This window comes from Symphalangus syndactylus, chromosome 6 (genome assembly GCF_028878055.3).
Source record: "Symphalangus syndactylus isolate Jambi chromosome 6, NHGRI_mSymSyn1-v2.1_pri, whole genome shotgun sequence".
In the NCBI taxonomy this organism is placed as follows: Eukaryota; Metazoa; Chordata; class Mammalia; order Primates; family Hylobatidae; genus Symphalangus; species Symphalangus syndactylus.
In genome coordinates this window covers 144,487,666-144,506,697 of record NC_072428.2, presented here as the reverse complement: position 1 = coordinate 144,506,697, position 19,032 = coordinate 144,487,666, and the positions used below count along the sequence as shown (strand labels likewise).

At 42.4% G+C, this 19,032-nt stretch overlaps 1 protein-coding gene across 4 annotated transcripts in view; it reads left to right on the top strand.

Annotated features, from left to right (window-relative positions):
- PAXIP1 (PAX interacting protein 1) overlaps nucleotides 1-19,032 on the top strand; it is a 60,704-nt gene that overhangs the window by 23,163 nt on the left and 18,509 nt on the right. For all 4 annotated transcript variants that reach the window (XM_063642374.1, XM_055269764.1, XM_055269767.2 and 1 more), the window contains 5 exons: nucleotides 4,839-5,474; nucleotides 11,950-12,676; nucleotides 13,169-13,263; nucleotides 17,321-17,416; nucleotides 18,637-18,774. In XM_063642374.1, coding sequence (XP_063498444.1) covers nucleotides 5,142-5,474; nucleotides 11,950-12,676; nucleotides 13,169-13,263; nucleotides 17,321-17,416; nucleotides 18,637-18,774 — 1,389 coding nt within the window. In that variant the 5' untranslated portion in view covers nucleotides 4,839-5,141. The remainder of the gene's footprint in view (nucleotides 1-4,838; nucleotides 5,475-11,949; nucleotides 12,677-13,168; nucleotides 13,264-17,320; nucleotides 17,417-18,636; nucleotides 18,775-19,032) is intronic.

The window sequence follows — 19,032 nt, the reverse complement described above, 5'->3', positions numbered from 1 at the left end:
GTGCGTGCCACCACACCCGACTAATTTTTGTATTTTTAGGAGAGACCAAATGTTGTCTGGGCTGGTCTTGAACTCCTGACCTCAAGTGATCTGCCCACCTCGACCTCTCAAAGTGCTGGGATTACAGACGTGAGCACCACGCCCAGCCCTTAATTTTTAAGAACATAATGCCCACATGTAAAGAAAGAGAAAGAGGGTAATTAATAATGAAAAACATCCAGGATTTTTTAATGCTCAAGCATAACTACCCTAGAAGACAATGAAGTAGTAAGATATTACATGGGCCAGAAGTGGTGGCTCACACCTGTAAATCCCAGCACTTTGGGAGGCCGAGGTGGGAGGTCTCTTGAGCCCAGAAGTTTGAGACCAGCCTGGGCAACAAAGTGAGACCCCATCTTTTTTTTTTTTTTTTGAGACGGAATCTTGCTCTCTTGCCCAGGTGCTGGACTGCAGTGGCACTATCTCGGCTCACTGCAAGCTCCGCCTCCCGGGTGCACACCATTCTCCTGCCTCAGCCTCCCGAGTAGCTGGGACTACAGGCGCCCACCACCGTGCCCGGCTAATTTTTTTGTATTTTTATTGGAGACGGGGTTTCACCGTGTTAGCCAGGATGGTCTTGATCTCCTGACCTCGTGATCTGCCCGCCTTGGCCTCCCAAAGTGCTGGGATTACAGGCGTGAGCCACCGCGCCCAGCCGTGATACTCCATCTTTACAAAAAATAAAAAATTAGCTGGATGTGGTGACTCACGCCTGTGGTCCTAGCTACTTGGGAAGCTGAGATGGAAGGATTGCTTGAGCCTGGGAGGTTGAGGCTGCAGTGAGCCATGATTGCGCCACTGCCCTCCAGCCTGGGCAACAGAGTGAGACCCTGCTTCAAAAAAAAAAAAAAAGATATTTTTATATGTATAACATATATATGAGCATATATTTTTATATGTTACAATCCTCAATATGGCAGCTGCAAAAAAATTAATGTCTATCTGTTGTAATGATGACATAAAGGGTAAGCGATCACTACCGTTAGTGACAGTTTCCAATAAAATTCAATTAAAAAAAACCAACTTGTAGTAAATTTTTGAATAAGCTAGAAATAATTCCTTTGATTTTTTTTTTTCTGGAAAATTAAGTACATACCTCCAGATACTTTTTAGTATGACTGATGGTACGTTACCAGAATGTTTGCAGGATAATTCCTCGACTATGCAGCATTGTCTTGATCATTCTAGGACTTAGCATTCCCTCTACCATTTCCTTCCAGCCAGCTTTTGTGACAAATACAACAGACTCTCACAAATTTCCAAAACTTCAGGGAGTGGTAACAGCTCTTCTTTAGTGTTACTGAGTTAGTTTCAGCCAAGATCACAGGATCAGAAAGTGACAGTTGGACTTCGTGCTCATGTCTGTCTGTTGTCTTTAAGGCAATAGTGTTTCATTCCTGTTGGATTCTGGTAGGCCATGCACCCTTCTATGGCATGGTGTTCCCTGCCTCACCTCGCCTCTTCCCTGGTTCTTTCTAACTCACTCCTTAAAGGCTGAGAAGCACCAGTCTATAAAATCAACTGAAGGAACCATATATTCTGGCATAGTCTTCTATTTATAAAACCAAAATGGTTTTAATTTAATGGTAATTATAATTAGCCATTATGTTCTTGATTCACAATTATGTTATGTTTGTGGCTTATGTAACTCAATAACCACAAATATTTGAAAAATTAAATCCCTTTAAAAAGACTGAATTTTTATCATTCCTTTAAATTATTGTATTTTATAATCTATTCAGATATAAATTTATAAACCTAATATGGTGAATTTAAATAGTTTCTTCTAATTTATAAGTTTTATGAGTGCTAGAGACAAGCTGATTATACACAAAAATAACATTTCTTTTTAAAGTAAATGTTTTTGTTTTCTTTAATGAGCACATAGCAAAAGCTTGTGCAAATGGCCTAATAAAACTACCTTTTATACTCTTGAAGTTTAAAAGTTTCAAATTGAGAAGAATGAAAGAATTTATAACTTAAAACCAACAGAAACGGGGTATGGTTATTAGTTGTTGGGGAGAGGGGACATGGTTGACCCTCGAGGTCCTTAGCCCTTAGTGAGTTAGAAGTTTTGAGGATACAAAATTTAGAATAATTTAGCTGATAAATTGGGTCAGGCAAAGATATCTAAACATTGCTTTCCTCTTAAATCATCTTTGTTTAAACAGTTACTGTCTTTCAGTGATTAAAAACTACCTATCTTGTGAAAAGTGAGAGAAAACTTGAGTGAAATATAGTAAGGCTGTTCACCTAAGTGTTTTACTTAGATTTCCACAGGAAATAGTCAAGTTATTTCTGAAATGTGAAATGCCAGCATTCTATACAAACTAGGAACTCAGGAGCCTACTGGATCCCAGCCTTTTAAGTGTGAAATTATCTTTTTCATATCCAAAATTTTCAGTTACTCCTCTTCATGGCAATAGTTTTGTTTTGTTTTTTGGTATTTGTTAAAACAATTACAAATAACTTTTTTTCATATTTTATTATTTCAACAAATATCTTTTTAACTTGGAAAAATCATATGTAAACCATATTACATATAGTCATATGTTATTCAAGCAGACGATATTTTTGTATTAATTGGTTCAAAAATATTTTGCTGTGTACCTAGACTTCATATTTTCCTAAAATAGGTTTTTCTGGAATGGGTAGTCCAGAAATTGAAAATCTCTAGTAGAAATTTATCATCTGGGGAGAGCTATATAACATTTTATGCTTTTAAATATTTAAGAACAGCATGATTTTTAGGATAAAGAATAAGACATTTTATTGTCGAGGGTATAGGTAAATTGATGGACTCTTACATAGCCTTTTTGGGAAGGGAAGTGTAGTTAGAGATATGAAGCCTTAAATCTGTATTCCTTTTCAAACCTCAACACCAAAACCTAGGAATTTGTCATAACATATAACTCCAGTTTTTCATAGTAGTGAAACACTGGAAACAACCACTTGGCTAACACTGGGGGATGAACTAAGGTACACAGCTGTGCAACCGAAGAGGAAACTGTAAAAGCGTTTGAGACTACTGGGGAGATCTGAATAGGGCCTGAGGATGAGGTGAATCATAGTTCATTGTGCTGCTGTGATAATTTTGGTGGTTTAGAAAGTCTATCAATTTGAGATCCGTAAACAAAGTTCAGGAGAAGCAAGATTTGTAAAAGGTTGCCAGTTATTGAAGCTGGGTGACAGATACAAGGGATTTATTCCACTAGTCTCTAATTTGGTCTGTGTTTGAAAATGTACATAAAAAAGTTAAAAACAAAAGCATCAAAGTATACATTTTTTCATAGGAAAAGGTTGTTCACAATATATTAAGTGAAAAAGGAACATTCTAAATTATTTGTTCACTATGACTATATGTTTTTTCCCTTTGCCCTTTTAACATATGTATGTATATATTTATAACAAAAATAATTTATACCCTAAAAATGTTAATCGTGGTCCTCCCTAGTCAGTGTGATTATGATTACATTCATTTTCCTTTGCTTAGCTTCTTATTCATGGGTATCTCCCATGACTAGGTTTTTCTTGTATTTTAAAAAGGTTTAAGAAAGAACAACCTCACAAACACAAGTTAAGTCACTGAGCTGTGTGCAGAGCTCACTATTTGCAAGGATCTCCCAGGTGGACAATGCCTGGCGTTCTTCGCCAGGACTGAATGACCGACAGCTGTCCTCTCTGTGCTGCTGCCATGCATCCCTATTGCATGTGACTCTTATTCCACCCAGAAATTGCAAGTGCCACCTTGGGGCTCTGCAACAGGACATGGAGTTGAGTTTAGGGCCCTGATTATGTGTTTGCTAGAGAATTGCTGTTATGTGTTAGGCTTTTAGAAGCACAGCCAAATTTACAAACTCATTTATTTTAAGGTTACTTTATTGTCATATTACTCTTATTTAACATTTTTTATTTATTTCCTCTTTCTTTCTTATTCCTTCCCCTGTGCCTTCCACATTCTGCACCCTTTACCACAGGAGAGGCCTCTGTTAGCTTGCTGTACATACTACTCCGGACACGTCTTTTCCATTGGGTTGTATTTTCTGCTTTCATTCTAACTGTGCAAATTGTCATCATTTGTGCCCCAGCCAAAGCTCACCTTTCAACGGGGCTTTCCTCACGTCCTCCAGCTTACGTTGATGAGATTCCCTTCCAGTCTGTCACCACCATCATTCAGCACTGGTTTTATATTGTATTTGCATTCCGTATTTAATATCTCTTTAGAACAAAATTGTGAGCCTTGTTAGGTCAGAGACTTGTTGCATCCTTTGTGTCTCCATCCCTTAGTGCTGCTTGGCATATAGCATGAGCTCCATAAATAATGGATCATGAATAGAGCTGTCCTGTGCAAGTCAGCCACACTCCATGAGTGTACGTGATGCATTGGCGGCACTCTGCCACGCTGTTACTTTACTAACTGTCACGGAAAACCAAGCTTCTAAATATTATCAATCGTAAAAACTTAGGTAGCAATTATTCATTTCGTAATTTTCCATAGGATTACTAGCTCTACTTTTGTACTTAAAATATCGTTTTAAAAAGTTAATTTTAAGCCAAGCCTTTTAAAACTCCTACTGCAGATGTGAGACCTTCCTACGATCACTGCTGTATGGTTCCTTTTCACTTTCGCCTCATGTCCCCTCTCTGAAAGATCAAACTTTCCTTATGTATAAAATTGTAATAATAGTTGCTCAACATTTCAACTGCATTCCTCTCCTGAGTTTTTTCTAAAATGCATAATTGTGGGAAATGTGATAAAATTTGCAGCTTTGTTTTGTGTGTTTCTGCTTTCCTCGTAGGAGAAATACGAATGTGCTTTAAAGCGAGCAAGTATTAAAATTGTGACTCCTGACTGGGTTCTGGATTGCGTATCAGAGAAAACCAAAAAGGACGAAGCATTTTATCATCCTCGTCTGATTATTTATGAAGAGGAAGAAGAGGAAGAGGAAGAGGAGGAGGAAGTAGAAAATGAGGAACAAGAGTCTCAGAATGAGGGTAGTACAGATGAGAAGTCAAGCCCTGCCAGCTCTCAAGAAGGGTCTCCTTCAGGTGACCAGCAGTTTTCACCTAAATCCAACACTGAAAAATCTAAAGGGGAATTAATGTTTGATGACTCTTCAGATTCATCACCGGAAAAACAAGAGAGAAATTTAAACTGGACCCCAGCCGAAGTCCCACAGTTAGCTGCTGCAAAACGCAGGCTGCCTCAGGGAAAGGAGCCTGGGTTGATTAACTTGTGTGCCAACGTCCCACCTGTTCCAGGTAACATTTTGCCCCCTGAGGTCCGGGGTAATTTAATGGCTGCTGGACAAAACCTCCAAAGTTCTGAAAGATCAGAAATGATAGCTACCTGGAGTCCAGCAGTACGGACATTGAGGAATATTACTAATAATGCTGACATTCAGCAGATTAACCGGCCATCAAATGTAGCACATGTAAGTCACTCTTTCAGAAAAAAATTTGAATATTGGATTGTAGAATTGGATTTCACAGTCTATTTCAATGTAGGTTATTGGTTTTGCTTTTTCAGACCAAATAACTTACAAGCAGTATTTGTGTGAGAACCTGTTTACTGTTGTGTATGTGTGTGTGTGTGTGTGTGTATGTATGTGTGTGTATATATATATATATATATATATTTATTTCAGGATCATTAAAAAAGAGGGTGACAGCATATGTTAACTTGAAGATTTAAAGCAGCTGAGTAGAACCAGGATGTCAGTGATGGAGTACTATCCGTTGAAGGGTTTCCAGTCTTACTTAGAATAATGAAGTTTACCAGCTGTACCTGATTTGCTTATAAATGAACTTCATGGTAGTAAATAAATAGCACAAATTCATGCATTTGTTGAAGAAGGCTTGATTTCAGGTTAGTTTATATAGCATGGAGCTTATTGATACAGAATGGATCTTAAGTTTTGTTGCTGTTGTTTTTTGTTTTTTTTGACATGGAGTCTCACTCTGTCATCCAGGCTGGAGTGCAGTCGTGTGATCTCTGCGCACTGCAACCTCCACCTCCTGGGTTCAAATGATTCTCCTGCCTCAGCCTCCCAAGTAGCTGGGATCACGGGCATGTGCCACCATGCCTGGCTAATTTTTTTTTTTTTATTTTTTTTTTATTTTTAGTAGAGACAGAATTTCACCATGTTGGCCAGGCTGGTTTTGAACTCTTGATCTCTAGTGATCCACCCACCTCGGCCTCCCAGAATGCTGGGATTACAGGTGTGAGCCACCATGCATGGCCTTAAATGTTTTAAGTAGGTGTATTTCTATTTAAGACAGAAAGAAGGTAGCTGAGGTGGTATATTGGCCACTCTGCATTTTTCTGGGCACTGGAGATAAAATTGTGAATAAGAAAACTAATTTAGGTAGAGAAGACCTACAGTAAGTGGAGAAATATGAACAAAAGGACTGTTGATGGTGAAAGGTGTTTCAAAGAAAATAATCAGGCTCCCCTAATAGCAGGTGAAGGAAAGGAGGCTATTTTAGACGAGATGGTCAAGAAGGACCTCGGGCAGGAGGTGACTTAGATTAGGGTTGAATGACAAGGAGAGGCCATGTGAAGAACTGAGGACACAGACTTCCCAGGCAAAAGGAAGACCCAAATGTGGGCATGAATTTGCTGAGTTCTAAGAAAAGAAAGTTAATGAAATTTGAACTTCATAAGGTGGATGAGTTCTAGGAAGGATTTAAAAGGGGCTTTGCCATGTGGGGCCATAGTGAGGAGTATGGTCTTTCTTAGAAGGAAGCCACTGGGCTTTGAGTTGGAGTGAGATGTACTCTGATAGGTATTGTGTGAACAGTGGATCGTAGAGGGGCAAGAGTGAAGCAGAGAGGCCCCTTAAGAGGATACAGAGGTGGAGTTTGAGAGACAAAAAAATGAATGGGAGGATCCAGCTTTCTGGCTTGAGCGAGTGAAGGAAGATGATGCTGTTTCAGAGATAAGGGACACTGGAAAGCTGCAGGTTTGAAGAACCTAAGTTTCTCTTCAGATGTGTTGGGTTGATCCATGCAGGGGCTGTCTGCTACGTGGTGGAACCAGAGGAAACAAAGCTGACTGAAGCTATGGAGGCAGATGTGAGGATGTGTAGTAGGTGGGGCAGAGCAAGAGGAGGGTCTGGGGCCAGGCTCTGAGGAGCCCCACCATTGAGAGCCAGCTGGGCTGTTCCATCTGTTGATGACACCCTGTCTGCCGCTTCACCTTGTTCTGGACACTTTGATTTCATAATGACAGCTCAGAGTCCCAGAAAAATGGCTCTGTAGCATATAGGAACAACCTGAAGCAGGATCCAGTATTCTCCACATCCACTTTCAGTGGAAAGGCTTGATGTTGATGAAGTGGGGAAATTCAGTATGGCATAGGTATAAGGTGATGTTGACAATGATCATTTTATTGGGTATGATAATAGCAGTGGTTTAAAAAGTGTTTAGAAATGCTGTGGGACAGACAAAATCTTTGTCTCCCCTCCCCTCCACCTAAGCAGCAAGTATTAGTAGTACATGGTTCTTGGAATGATGACAGCGGTTGGCTGGCATCCAGAGTAAGATAGAGGCAAACATGCCCTTTAGATGTTAGGCAGCAGACAGTTAAGATGGTGGGGGAGAAAGTGAGTAGAGGGAGAAGGTCATCGGGTTTGAGGAGAATAGAAGATTTTCAAATAGTTGATTCATAGATAGGGAAGACTTTGGGTTTCTGGCTTGAGAGGTGGATACCTGATAAAATGCCGAGCTGGCCTTCCTCAAGTCCTGGGTGGTGACAGTGCCTTGTAGCTGAGCAGCAGCTGCCCGTTAGAGAGGAGCTCTCGGGCCTGCTTCGGTGCCCACCGCTCCATGCTACCTTGTTGGGTCCTGGAGGAAAACAGGCCTGCCACTGATCATGGGTCTTGGGGGTGGTTGGGAATGTGTGGCTGAGGAAATGGGGAGAAGCCCACCAAGATGGGGAGGTCCAAGAGCTGCAAGGCCAGGGATTGTCCAGATGGGTGCCCATGAGAGGGCTGGCGTCAGCCGAGTTTAGGGAAAAGGTAGATGCACAGAAGGAGCAGCTCCAGCACTGCCCAGTGCTGAGGGTGCCGGCCCTGGTCCCTGCGCATCCGCGTCCAGGCAGGTGGGTGGGATAAAGCCACAGGGCACAGTCTCAGCCACAGAGCAGCAGAGTGACGATCACACAGTCGTCCTGAGAGCCAGAGAATGTCGTGACAGGTAGAAAGTAAAGGCCATAAAGAATGATAGGCTAGAGACAAAGAGGATTCTAGCATTTTTGACCTCAAACATGAGAAGAGTGATGATACTGCTGAGGTGGAGGAATTGAGAAGATGACCAGTCCTGGCAGGAAGACTGGGACCACGCAGTGGACCTGTCCTTTCAGCAGTAGGATATGCGGGATATGGGCCGTAAAGATCTCTCTCATAGGGTTGGTTTGAAAAATCATGGACGAAGCCGCTGGCACTTCGAGAAATGCAACTTTCTCTCACTTTCTTTAGGTGAGAAATTATGGACAGAAGTCATCCATTTGAAATAGGAAATGTTCTTTGCTTTTCATTTATTTGTGGTGTCAAAAAGTGTTAGTCAGTTACTGCTGGTTAGTTACTACTTATTTCTCATATATATGTTTTGGTTGTTTTTTGAGACACAGTCTCACTCTGTAACCCAGGCCGGAGTGCAGTGGTGGGATTTCTGCTCACTGCAACCTGCACCTCCCTGGCTTAGGCGATTCTCTTGCCTCAGCCTTCTGAGTAGCTGGGATTACAGGTGCCCATCACCACGCCTGGCTAATGTTTGTTTATTTTTATTAGAGACGGGTTTTTGCCATGTTGGCCAGGCTGGTCTCGAACTCCTGACTTCAGGTGATCCGCCTGCCTCAGCCTCCCAAAGTGCTGGGATTATAGGTGTGAGTCACCGTGCCTGGCCTTATTATGTTTTTCAAATACAGTGGATGTTGGTTTAAATATAAAGTTCCTTAAGTTTGTATTTGGATATAGAGACAACGTAATTTACTTTGAAATGGAAAAATTGACTGCAGTAGGGAGTTTGGGCACATCTCTGCACTGGAAATTGTCCTTAGGAGACAAATTTGGTATACTTAGCTGTGTGCTCTAGTGGCGGAAAACTGAGAAGGCTCCATCCATTTCTAGTGAGTGAATAGATTTGATCACTAGTGAGAAGAATTGCAGAGATTTTCTGAGAGACTTTCCGCAATGCAAGAGAACATAAGGACATTTTACTGCTAGATGTGAAGAAAATGACTGAAACTTTAGAAATATGAGACAGATTTAGTTGAACATTAGATTGTTCGGAGGGAGGGCGTAACTTACCATCAAAATCCTGTTTAAATTGCAGATTTATAGTGGTTAGAAGCCATGTGGTGTGTATCATAATGCTTTCTGTATATGGCATTCAGTAACTCAGTATTAATGTAATGTAAATGAGGATTATGACAGTTGTGATGGAAAAATTTAAACTTGACATTCATTCAGAATTGTTTGTAGTATAGCACAATTATGTAATTGAGCAATTAAGATTCTTTTTCGTACGTTCTCCAGGACTAACATGTTTCCAGCCAGAGGCAGATCAGATGGTTGAAAAAGTGATCGGATGGATGTGGTAGGGGTTTTGGGAGGCATTTCGATGGCTGGCCTTGCAGATTTCTCCTCTCCATCCAGGCCTGCACCTCTCGCTGCCTCAAGTGGAGAAGGTTCCAGGCCAATGGCCATCTTCATTCCTAGCCGGGACTCTTGTCCTGAATCTCCATCTGTTCTTCTCCCTTAATGGGCTGGGTCAGCAGTGGATGAGGACCCATCTTAACTCAAGCCCATAGTAGAAACAGCTGTAAGTTGCCTCCTGTCCCACCCAGGCGTCCCTCAGCCCTCTGAGATCAGATGGAGCACTTTCTGCAGGCAGCAGACCATGCTGAGTCCTCTTGGCCAATCTGAAAAATAGGAGCCTCTGGCCTCTGTCCTGTCCGATATCTGCTGCTGTGTTTGTCTAGGTCCTGTGCCCGTTCCTGAGCTCCCTTCCACCTGGGCTTGGCAGGTACAGAGAGGCGGGGAGCAGCATGTGGTGAATGACTGGTTCAGCCCTGTCCACCTGCAGACGGGCATTTATTTCTTTACCATCCCTCAGAGTTCCATGGGCTGTTTACATATGAGGGTGAAAAAGTAGTACGTGTACAAAATTCAAAAATTCAAATTATACCAAAGACAGAGTGAACAATTAAACTCTCAGCCCTCTCCCACCCCTCATTGCTGTTTACCTTCTCAAGAGGCAGCCGCTGTTCCCAGCAGTTTGCCGTGTAGGGCTTATGGCTGGTGCCCACCAGGCAGGCAGGTGCCCCACATGTGCATGCTTCTTAGGGGGTGTTCGCACAGCACCAAATGCTGCTGGGCTCCACGGGGTGGCATATGGTGGGGTGAATTTTCCCCTCTTCTTTTCCGGATTTTTAAAAATACTTTTAAATATGGAGATGAAACAGTTGTCTTATTATTTTGTTTAAAAGACATTTTTCTGCTTAGAGTTCCACTCAGGTGTTTCTGAAGTGTTGAATCTGCTTATAGAGATGTCTCATACATAAGGTGATTTTAAAGATGGGTGTGCCCGAGCTCTTGATTTTTACTTATTTCAATTCTAAACTCCATTATTTATTACTAAATCCAAAATCTGTTACCCTTGCAGGTCATATAACCTTTTCAATTTGGAGTCTGTTTAAGTGAAAGATACGTGTTAGAATATGTTTGAGATTTTGGTATAGTTCTGATATGTGGTAAAATCAAATTCCCAGAATTTTATTTAAATTTTAAATGCTTTTAATAGGGTTAAAGGTAGTATGGATTGAGTTTAGTAAAATCTATTTTTACTGATTTCCATGACCATAAGAAGTTGGTTTCAAATTTTTGTTGCTTTAGCATGTTGAACAAAATTCATTGTATAACGTGTATCTTCTGTTGTATTCAGTGCCCTATAGGATATTAAAAAAATAACTTACTCTGCTTGGTGGGTATCTGCTGGTCACCATCCTTCTACTCCTCAGCATACACAGAACCCTCAGCTTATTTCCTGTCCTTGTGAAGCAGAAAGAGCTAGAAGACAAATAGTCTGGTTTGAATTCTTTTTTTCTAGCTTGAAATATTTTTGTGTCCCACATGAAGAACTCAGTCATTTTTGAGGAAGCATCATTTCCCAGCTCTAATGATGAGTTCTTAGTTGGGAGGAACGTCACTATTTAAACAGCCCTGATGGTGTCTTAGCTGGCCTCCTTTTCCATAGCATGCCAGTGCACATAGCAAGTTGACAGTGGAGCAAAAGGCTCTTGGAGTCACAGCTTGGGTCATGCTGCTTTCATCTGGAAGGTGATTCACTGAGAACCTTTCTTTACTAGACTCTGGTCTGTAAGACAAGAGGAAATGGGAAGTGGCAGCTGTGGCGAGAAGGTTTGAGGTGAGGCTGAGCCTGATTACCAGATGCCTTCACCACCTGTCATTCCTCAGTGCATTCCTGGGCCAGGAGAGGGTCTGCGGAGCTGATGCAGGCGATGGGCAGTGGAGAGGTGCCGCAGCACGGTGCAGGGAGCACCGAGGCTTAGCGATCAGGTGTGCACAGGACTCACATGCCCTCCTGTGGCAAACACATCAGCCGTCTGAGTCTTTGTCACTTTAATTCATTAGTTTACTCCATTATACTAACATAGTTTCAAATTTTGGTGGTCTCAATATATGAATTTACTTTATGATATTGGTGTTACAAAATAAATACAAAAGAAAATGCAGTATCGTTTTTGAAGTTTCCAATCATTTGCTGTGTCTACTTGGTTGAATATTGTTAATAAGTAGGATATGCTATTATTCTCTTGACTAAGAAACTATCATTCGTCTGTTTCAGGAACTATTGAAAATGTTTCACCTAACTTTTGTTTTGTAGATCTTACAGACTCTTTCAGCACCTACGAAAAATTTAGAACAGCAGGTGAATCATAGCCAGCAGGGACATACAAATGCCAATGCAGTGCTGTTTAGCCAAGTGAAAGTGACGCCAGAGACACACATGCTACAGCAGCAGCAGCAGGCCCAGCAGCAGCAGCAGCACCCGGTTTTACACCTTCAGCCCCAGCAGATAATGCAACTCCAGCAGCAGCAGCAGCAGATTTCTCAGCAACCTTACCCCCAGCAGCCACCGCATCCATTTTCACAGCAACAGCAGCAGCAGCAGCAAGCCCATCCGCATCAGTTTTCACAGCAACAGCTACAGTTTCCACAGCAACAGTTGCATCCTCCACAGCAGCTGCATCGCCCTCAGCAGCAGCTCCAGCCCTTTCAGCAGCAGCATGCCCTGCAGCAGCAGTTCCATCAGCTGCAGCAGCACCAGCTCCAGCAGCAGCAGCTCGCCCAGCTCCAGCAGCAGCACAGCCTGCTCCAGCAGCAGCAGCAGCAACAGCAGATTCAGCAGCAGCAGCTCCAGCAGCAGCAGCTCCAGCGCATGCACCACCAGCAGCAGCAGCAGATGCAAAGTCAGACGGCGCCACACTTGAGTCAGACGTCACAGGCGCTGCAGCATCAGGTTCCACCTCAGCAGCCCCCACAGCAGCAACAGCAGCCACCACCACTGCCTCAGCAGCATCAGCTTTTTGGACATGATCCAGCAGTGGAGAGTTAGTAATGGAGATTTTTTTTCCTCTCTCCTAAAAGTCTTGTACCCACATAAATGCTTTGAGAGTGTTTGAGTGTGGGGTAAGGATTCATATCAAAACAATTATTACAAAATGGAGAGTATGAGTCTCATACCTAACAAAGAATACAGTTACGATGGGATAATTATGTTTGCTTTTGTACGTTGGGACATCATATCCTGAAGTGAATATTGGTGTCCCGTAGAACATCTAGGCTGCCACAGGGACTCATTCAGGATATTTAATGGCTAGGCATAAGTTACGTTGGTTTTGGTTTTTAATGATCATTTGATGTAGACAGTTAAATAGGATCTTTGTAGCAATATTCCCCATGCACTCTGATTACTGGCAGATACGTCATGGTCAGGACTGATAAGCATAACAGATTCACATTGCAAGGCGCCACTTTTTAACTTTTGTGCGAGCATATTCATAGGGTTTTAATTTTCTTTTTCTTATATAATTTTACTCTAGTTCCAGAAGAATGCTTCTTATTGGGATGTGTGTTTGCAATTGCGGATTATCCAGAGCAGATGTCTGATAAGCAACTGCTGGCCACCTGGAAAAGGGTGAGATTGTGCCTGGAGGAAGGATGACTGTGTCTGAAGATGCTTCTTTCTTATGTAGATGTAACTATGTTCACTTAGCTGCATTCACTGAGCTGCACCTACATGTGTTCTGAATATGTGATGGGCATTTTGATTAACATTCTCTGTGACCTCAGGCACAGCACTTTTCTGGGCATCAGTTTTCTCAGCTGTTAGATGAAGATGGTGGACTTTTTATTTTTTTCAGCTTGGAAATTCCAAGCGGCACTAATTGTATGTGTATAATTGGGGCGATGGAAATAAGTTCAGGGTTTTGGTGTCCTGGGAGAGGGACCATTAATTTGTATGCATCTCAGTCATTTCTCTTTCTCCAAAGGTAACTGTTGGAAAATCCTGGAATCTCTAGAACCTCAAATTCTTCCAGCCTAGTTGTGAAACTGGAGTTAATTTAATTATTTATTATTTTGCATGGTGGTGTTTAAAGAAAAGAAATACTTGCATTCCCCAAAACAAAACTGAGTCAAAAAAAATTCTTTTTCATAAAAACTGAGTTTAAATATGCCTCTGATATATCTTGAATGTGCTTCACTATAAACGTCCTTAGTGCTTAAACCCCTGCTATGTGCCAAGCATGCTGCAAGACCTAGGGAATATGTGCGAAATCACAGAGACGGAGAAAACCCAAGAGCAGTGCGAGAGGCAGCCACACAGCTAAGCAGAGGCAGGGTGGCAGGTGCAGGCTATTGTGAGAGCCTGAGAAAGGACCTTCACCCATCGTGTTTGGGGTGATGTGTTAAGAAAAGTCTGCTGGGAGAGGTGATTCCTGAACTGCTTATAGGATGAGTAGGAGTGAGAATCAGTGGAGAGGATTTTCCAAATGGTGCAGCACAGCCGAAGGCATGTGATTGGGGAAACTGATAGGAGGGTGCAAAGGACGGTGCCTCAGTGGGATCCACGAGGCAGGGATGGGGGCAGGAGCCAGGGCTGGCGTGTCTTCCAAGACCTTGTTGATGTGCCATGTGGTGGAGTTTAGATGCAGGTGAAGTGATCAGCTGTGCATTTTAAATAGTAAAGGGTTGAATCTGAGGGTGACCAGGGAGATGACTGTGTGGTTGGCTGAGGAAAGAGGCGGATGGCATGTGCCAGGGTGAGGAAGGAAGGGAGCCGTTCTGAGAAGGACGGCAGCAGAGATTTTTTAAAAGTCAGAAGTGTTTGAAGGCAGCACTGAGAAACTGTCTTGAGAAGTAGAACAAAACTCAAAGATACAAAAGTTAGTGGAGAAAAGTTGGGGGTTCTTGTCTTGTTTTCAAGTTAAAGGATTTATCCAAGAGGTCTAACATTAAATAGGAGCTTGGGAACAGAGAAAATGAAGGCAAGAACATTATGAAAGAAAATAGCTTTGTAGCTGAAGGCTGTGTGCCCTCGGATTGAAAGAAATGTAAGGAGAGCCATGATAAGGCAACTGGGAACGTTCACAATGCTGGTAGAGAAAACTGTTTTCTCTCAGACAAAGACAAGCTCACTGGAGGGGAAACGCGGACAGATCAGGAGTCTGGGCGATTTCAGGAGCCTCCAGTGCAGTGCGCGGGGGCCAGCAACGGAGCAGCTTCTTCCATTTTTGAGGGAAAATAATTTCCAACCCAGAATAACCTATAGAGCCTGTCAGTCATAAGACTATGGAAGGAGGATATTTGTAGACTAATGGTCAAAAATGTACCTGCCTTATATTCTTCCTTAGGAAGCCGCTATGCCAGCAGAGAGTGAGACATGGTAGCCAGGAAATGAGGCATTTGACTCAGAGATTGAAAGAGAGTTCCTAGGATGGAGGTAAAGGGAAACGCCAATAGATGAGAAAGTAGGTGTAGAGAGAACTAGACCTGGGACCGGAAGAGAGACTTCCAGGAGGAGCAAGCAAACAAAAACACTGGTAGATTCAGGAGAGACATGTACAGATGACCCCTGAAACAGTGTGGGGCTTAGGGGTGCTGACCCGCATGCAATCAGAGACCTATACATCACTTTTGACTCCCCAAAACCCAAATTACTAATAGCCTGGTGTTAACCAGAAGCCTTACTGATAAACAGTCAATTAACGCATATTTTGTATATGTATTACCATATTCTTACAATAAAGTAAGCTAAAGAAAAGAAAATGTTATTAAGAAAATCATAAGGAAGAGAAAATATATGTACTATTTTTTAAGGGGAAGTATATCATCACAAAGGTCTTCATCCTTGTCGTCTTCACGATGAGTGGGCTTAGGAGGAAGAGGGACAGGAGGGGCTGGTCTTACTCCCTCAGGGGTGGCAGAGGTGGAAGAAAATCCAGCTGTCAGTGGACCCACACGGTTCACACCGGTGTTGCTCAAGGATAGGTGATACTATATTCATTTGCTCTTGCTGTGTAACAGATTATCTCAAAACCCAGTGGCTTAAAACAATAAACATTACCTCTCAGTTTGGTCGTGGGTCAGAAATCCTGCAGCAGCTTGGCAGGGCGGTTGTGGCTCAGCTGTCTCCTGAGGTTGCAGTCAGGATGCCAGTGGAGGCTGCAGGAGCCCCTTCCAGGATGGTTCCCTCACATGGCTGTGGGCTGGACGCCTCAGCTCCTCACCACAGAGGCTCTCCAGAGGGCTGGTTGTGTGTCTTCACAGCATGACAGCTGGCTCCCTTCCCCAGGGGGTGTGACCCAAGGTAGAGAGAGGGAAAACCCGCAGCGTTATGGTGTTTTTTATGACTGAGTTATGGGAGACTCCCACTGTCAATTCCACCATATTAAGTGACTAAGTCTAGACCATATTTAAGGCTAGGGAGTAAAGCTCCAACTCTTAGAGGGAGGAGTATACAGTAATTTGCAGACATATTATAGAACCACCATATGTACATTTTTCATAGAGTTTGGGAATGAAATAGTGAAAGGTATATAGAAAACTAAGAAAAGGGCAAATTCTGGGGGGCTGGGATGAGGAAGTGATTAGCACCAGGGAAAACCAAAGTTTATACCACAAAGGAACTCTAATTTTAGGCTGCCATATTAAGCCATGTGGCTGGGCTGCGTCGTGTTAAGTCACTGATGACTGATCTAAACAAGAGTCTGGATATAACCAAATCAGGAAGGCTTGAAGAGTGTGTGTGTTACTAGGGGGAAGGGTGTCCACAGTAGGAGGTCAGTAGATGGTTGTGTAAAACTAGAGAAAAGGAACTAATAAAAAGTGTTAGTTAGAATATATTAATAATTGTCAGAGGAAACGGCTTAAAGTGCTAAATGTGCTTCAGGGGAGTGAAAAGCAGGGATGGGTGAGCAACCTGTGGTTTTGTCCTGTGCCTCATTAAACTATATTTATGCTTAGCCACAGGAAGAATAAACATTCACATCTTAAAAGTAGTAAGTGAAAGAATCGGTTTTTTTTAGGGGGGGCTCATCTTTTTAAAGTTTATATTTCACCTAATAGGCCGTCAAATTCTCCTTTTTCCGTGTACAATATTTTGAGTTCTGAAGAATGCCTGGGGTTGTGCAGCCGTCACAGCCCGAACACAGAGCAATTCCTTCCGCCAGAAAACCAGATCTGTTTTGAGAAGAAACTGTTGGGATTTACTAATTTCATTCTGATTTGCTTTTTATTTCCCTTTTTAAGGAAGGTGGATCTGCCCACCATAGACCTTTGGCAGTATCTGAAGATCTTTAGTAGTCGTGGCTAGGGGGCTGCTGCTGGCATAGGTTGGGTAGAAGTTGGGGATACTGCCAAACATCCTCCTCTGTACAGGACAGCCCCCACTTCCCAGAACCCCCTGGTCCAGAGTGGCAGTTATGCTGAGCTTGAGAAACCCTGGAGCGCATTCCATTGTTCTCTTGTTTTCCTGGGAATTCAGATTAAATTTAGAGTATTGGAGTTCATTTTCATTGTATGGTGCTGGGTAGAAAAGTCTGTAAATGGAACTGTTACATATCCTTGATACTTTGGGGAAATACATGATATAAATATATGATAGAGTCTTTTAATAGCTGCCTTATTTGAAATTGGAATTCTCCTCTATTCTGAGTGATTGATGACCACATTGGTCGTGTCTTTGTGTGTAGATAATCCAGGCACACGGTGGCACTGTTGACCCCACGTTCACGAGTCGATGCACGCACCTTCTCTGTGAGAGTCAAGTCAGCAGCGTGTATGCACAGGTAAGGAAAATAACCTTAGCTGCGACCAGGAGCAAGGTCTGGCATTTTTTATATGCAATCTTAAATGCTAGTGATTGATTATTATTTTTGGAAAGAACTTTTTTCTACCTCTAAAGATAGGAACATTGCTTCTTCCTGTGATCGATTCTTTGGTGGGATTGATACCTTTTGTGAGCACCATTGTCTTTGAGCGATGGAGAAAGAAAGGGATGTTCCCAGGTGGTGGTAAGAAAGGGCGGACAGGAGGCCAAGGTGGGCAGATCACGAGGTCAGGAGTTTGAGACCAACCTGACCAACATGGTGAAATGCCGTCTCTATTAAAAATACAAAAATTAGCCAGGCGTGGTGGCGTGCACCTCTAATCCCAGCTACTCAGGAGGCTGAGGCAGGAGAATCGCTTGAACCCGGGAGGCAGAGGTTGCAGTGAGCCGAGATTCCACCACTGCACTCCAGCCTGAGTGACAGAGCGAGACTCCATCTCAAAAAAAAGAAAGAAAGAAAAAGAAAGGGCAGCACTCCCTGCAGTCACCATTCCAGCTGCTCTCTGTGCACGGTGGAGGGAGGCAGGATTCCGTACTGGTGTGTAACTCTCACACAAGCATGCAAAGACCAGGTCCCTTACAGAGCTTTTCTAAAACTACTGGGGTGCAGGCTTTCTCCTCAATATTACCTTCCTGTGCTCTCTGAAGTTTCATTTCTTTTCAAAAAATTATGCTTATTGTAGACAGATTATATATATGTGACAAATGACTTCCAAGACACCCCTCTTAAAGAGGATATCCATTCACAGGATCTGCTTTTCCTGTAAAAATGTGGAAATACTTCTGAGGCTTTTTTTAATTTTCCTGTGGTTCATCTTAGGTGGATGGTTTTTTTATATTTTTTCTTATATGGGGCCCTCTGTGTTCTTCTGGGGCACTTTTAACTTTGGTGGTCATACATGTTATTTCAGTCATCACTGAAGTTATTTTTAAGGTTGTTGTAGAATTTGTTGCTTTTATAGACTCTTGTTTGCAGATGGATAGTAACATTTTTAGGTTGTATTTCAAGTAACCAGCTACACGGTTTTAATTCGTTACTTTAATCAAGTGCTAGATGTCATGAAATTCTTTTATGGGGCTTCCAATGAAAAGGGTATTGTAGTTATACAACCTTAGAATTTTCTTTAATCCTGCAGCAGAAAAACAAAAACAACAAACCTATAATTTTGTGTTTGATAGGCAATAAGAGAAAGAAAGAGATGTGTCACTGCACACTGGTTAAACACAGTCTTAAAGAAGAAGAAAATGGTACCGCCGCACCGAGCCCTTCACTTCCCAGTGGCCTTCCCACCAGGAGGAAAGCCGTGTTCACAGCATGTAAGAGTCCTCGCGTTCCATTTGTTAAATCATCCTTCGACTTTGGCAAATCATCACTTGCTAGCACTTACCTGAAGCTCTGAGTCAGAGCTTCTCTGTGTACTTTTGCCCAATTCATAAGTGCCTGCTCATAAGAAATAGCTTGTTTTCTTTTAGTTCCTTGTAACAGTCACAACTTTCTGTGCATAGTAGATATTTAATGGATTCTCCAGTCTTTGACACTATTTAAAATCCAAAAATAAATCAGATGTCTTGCAC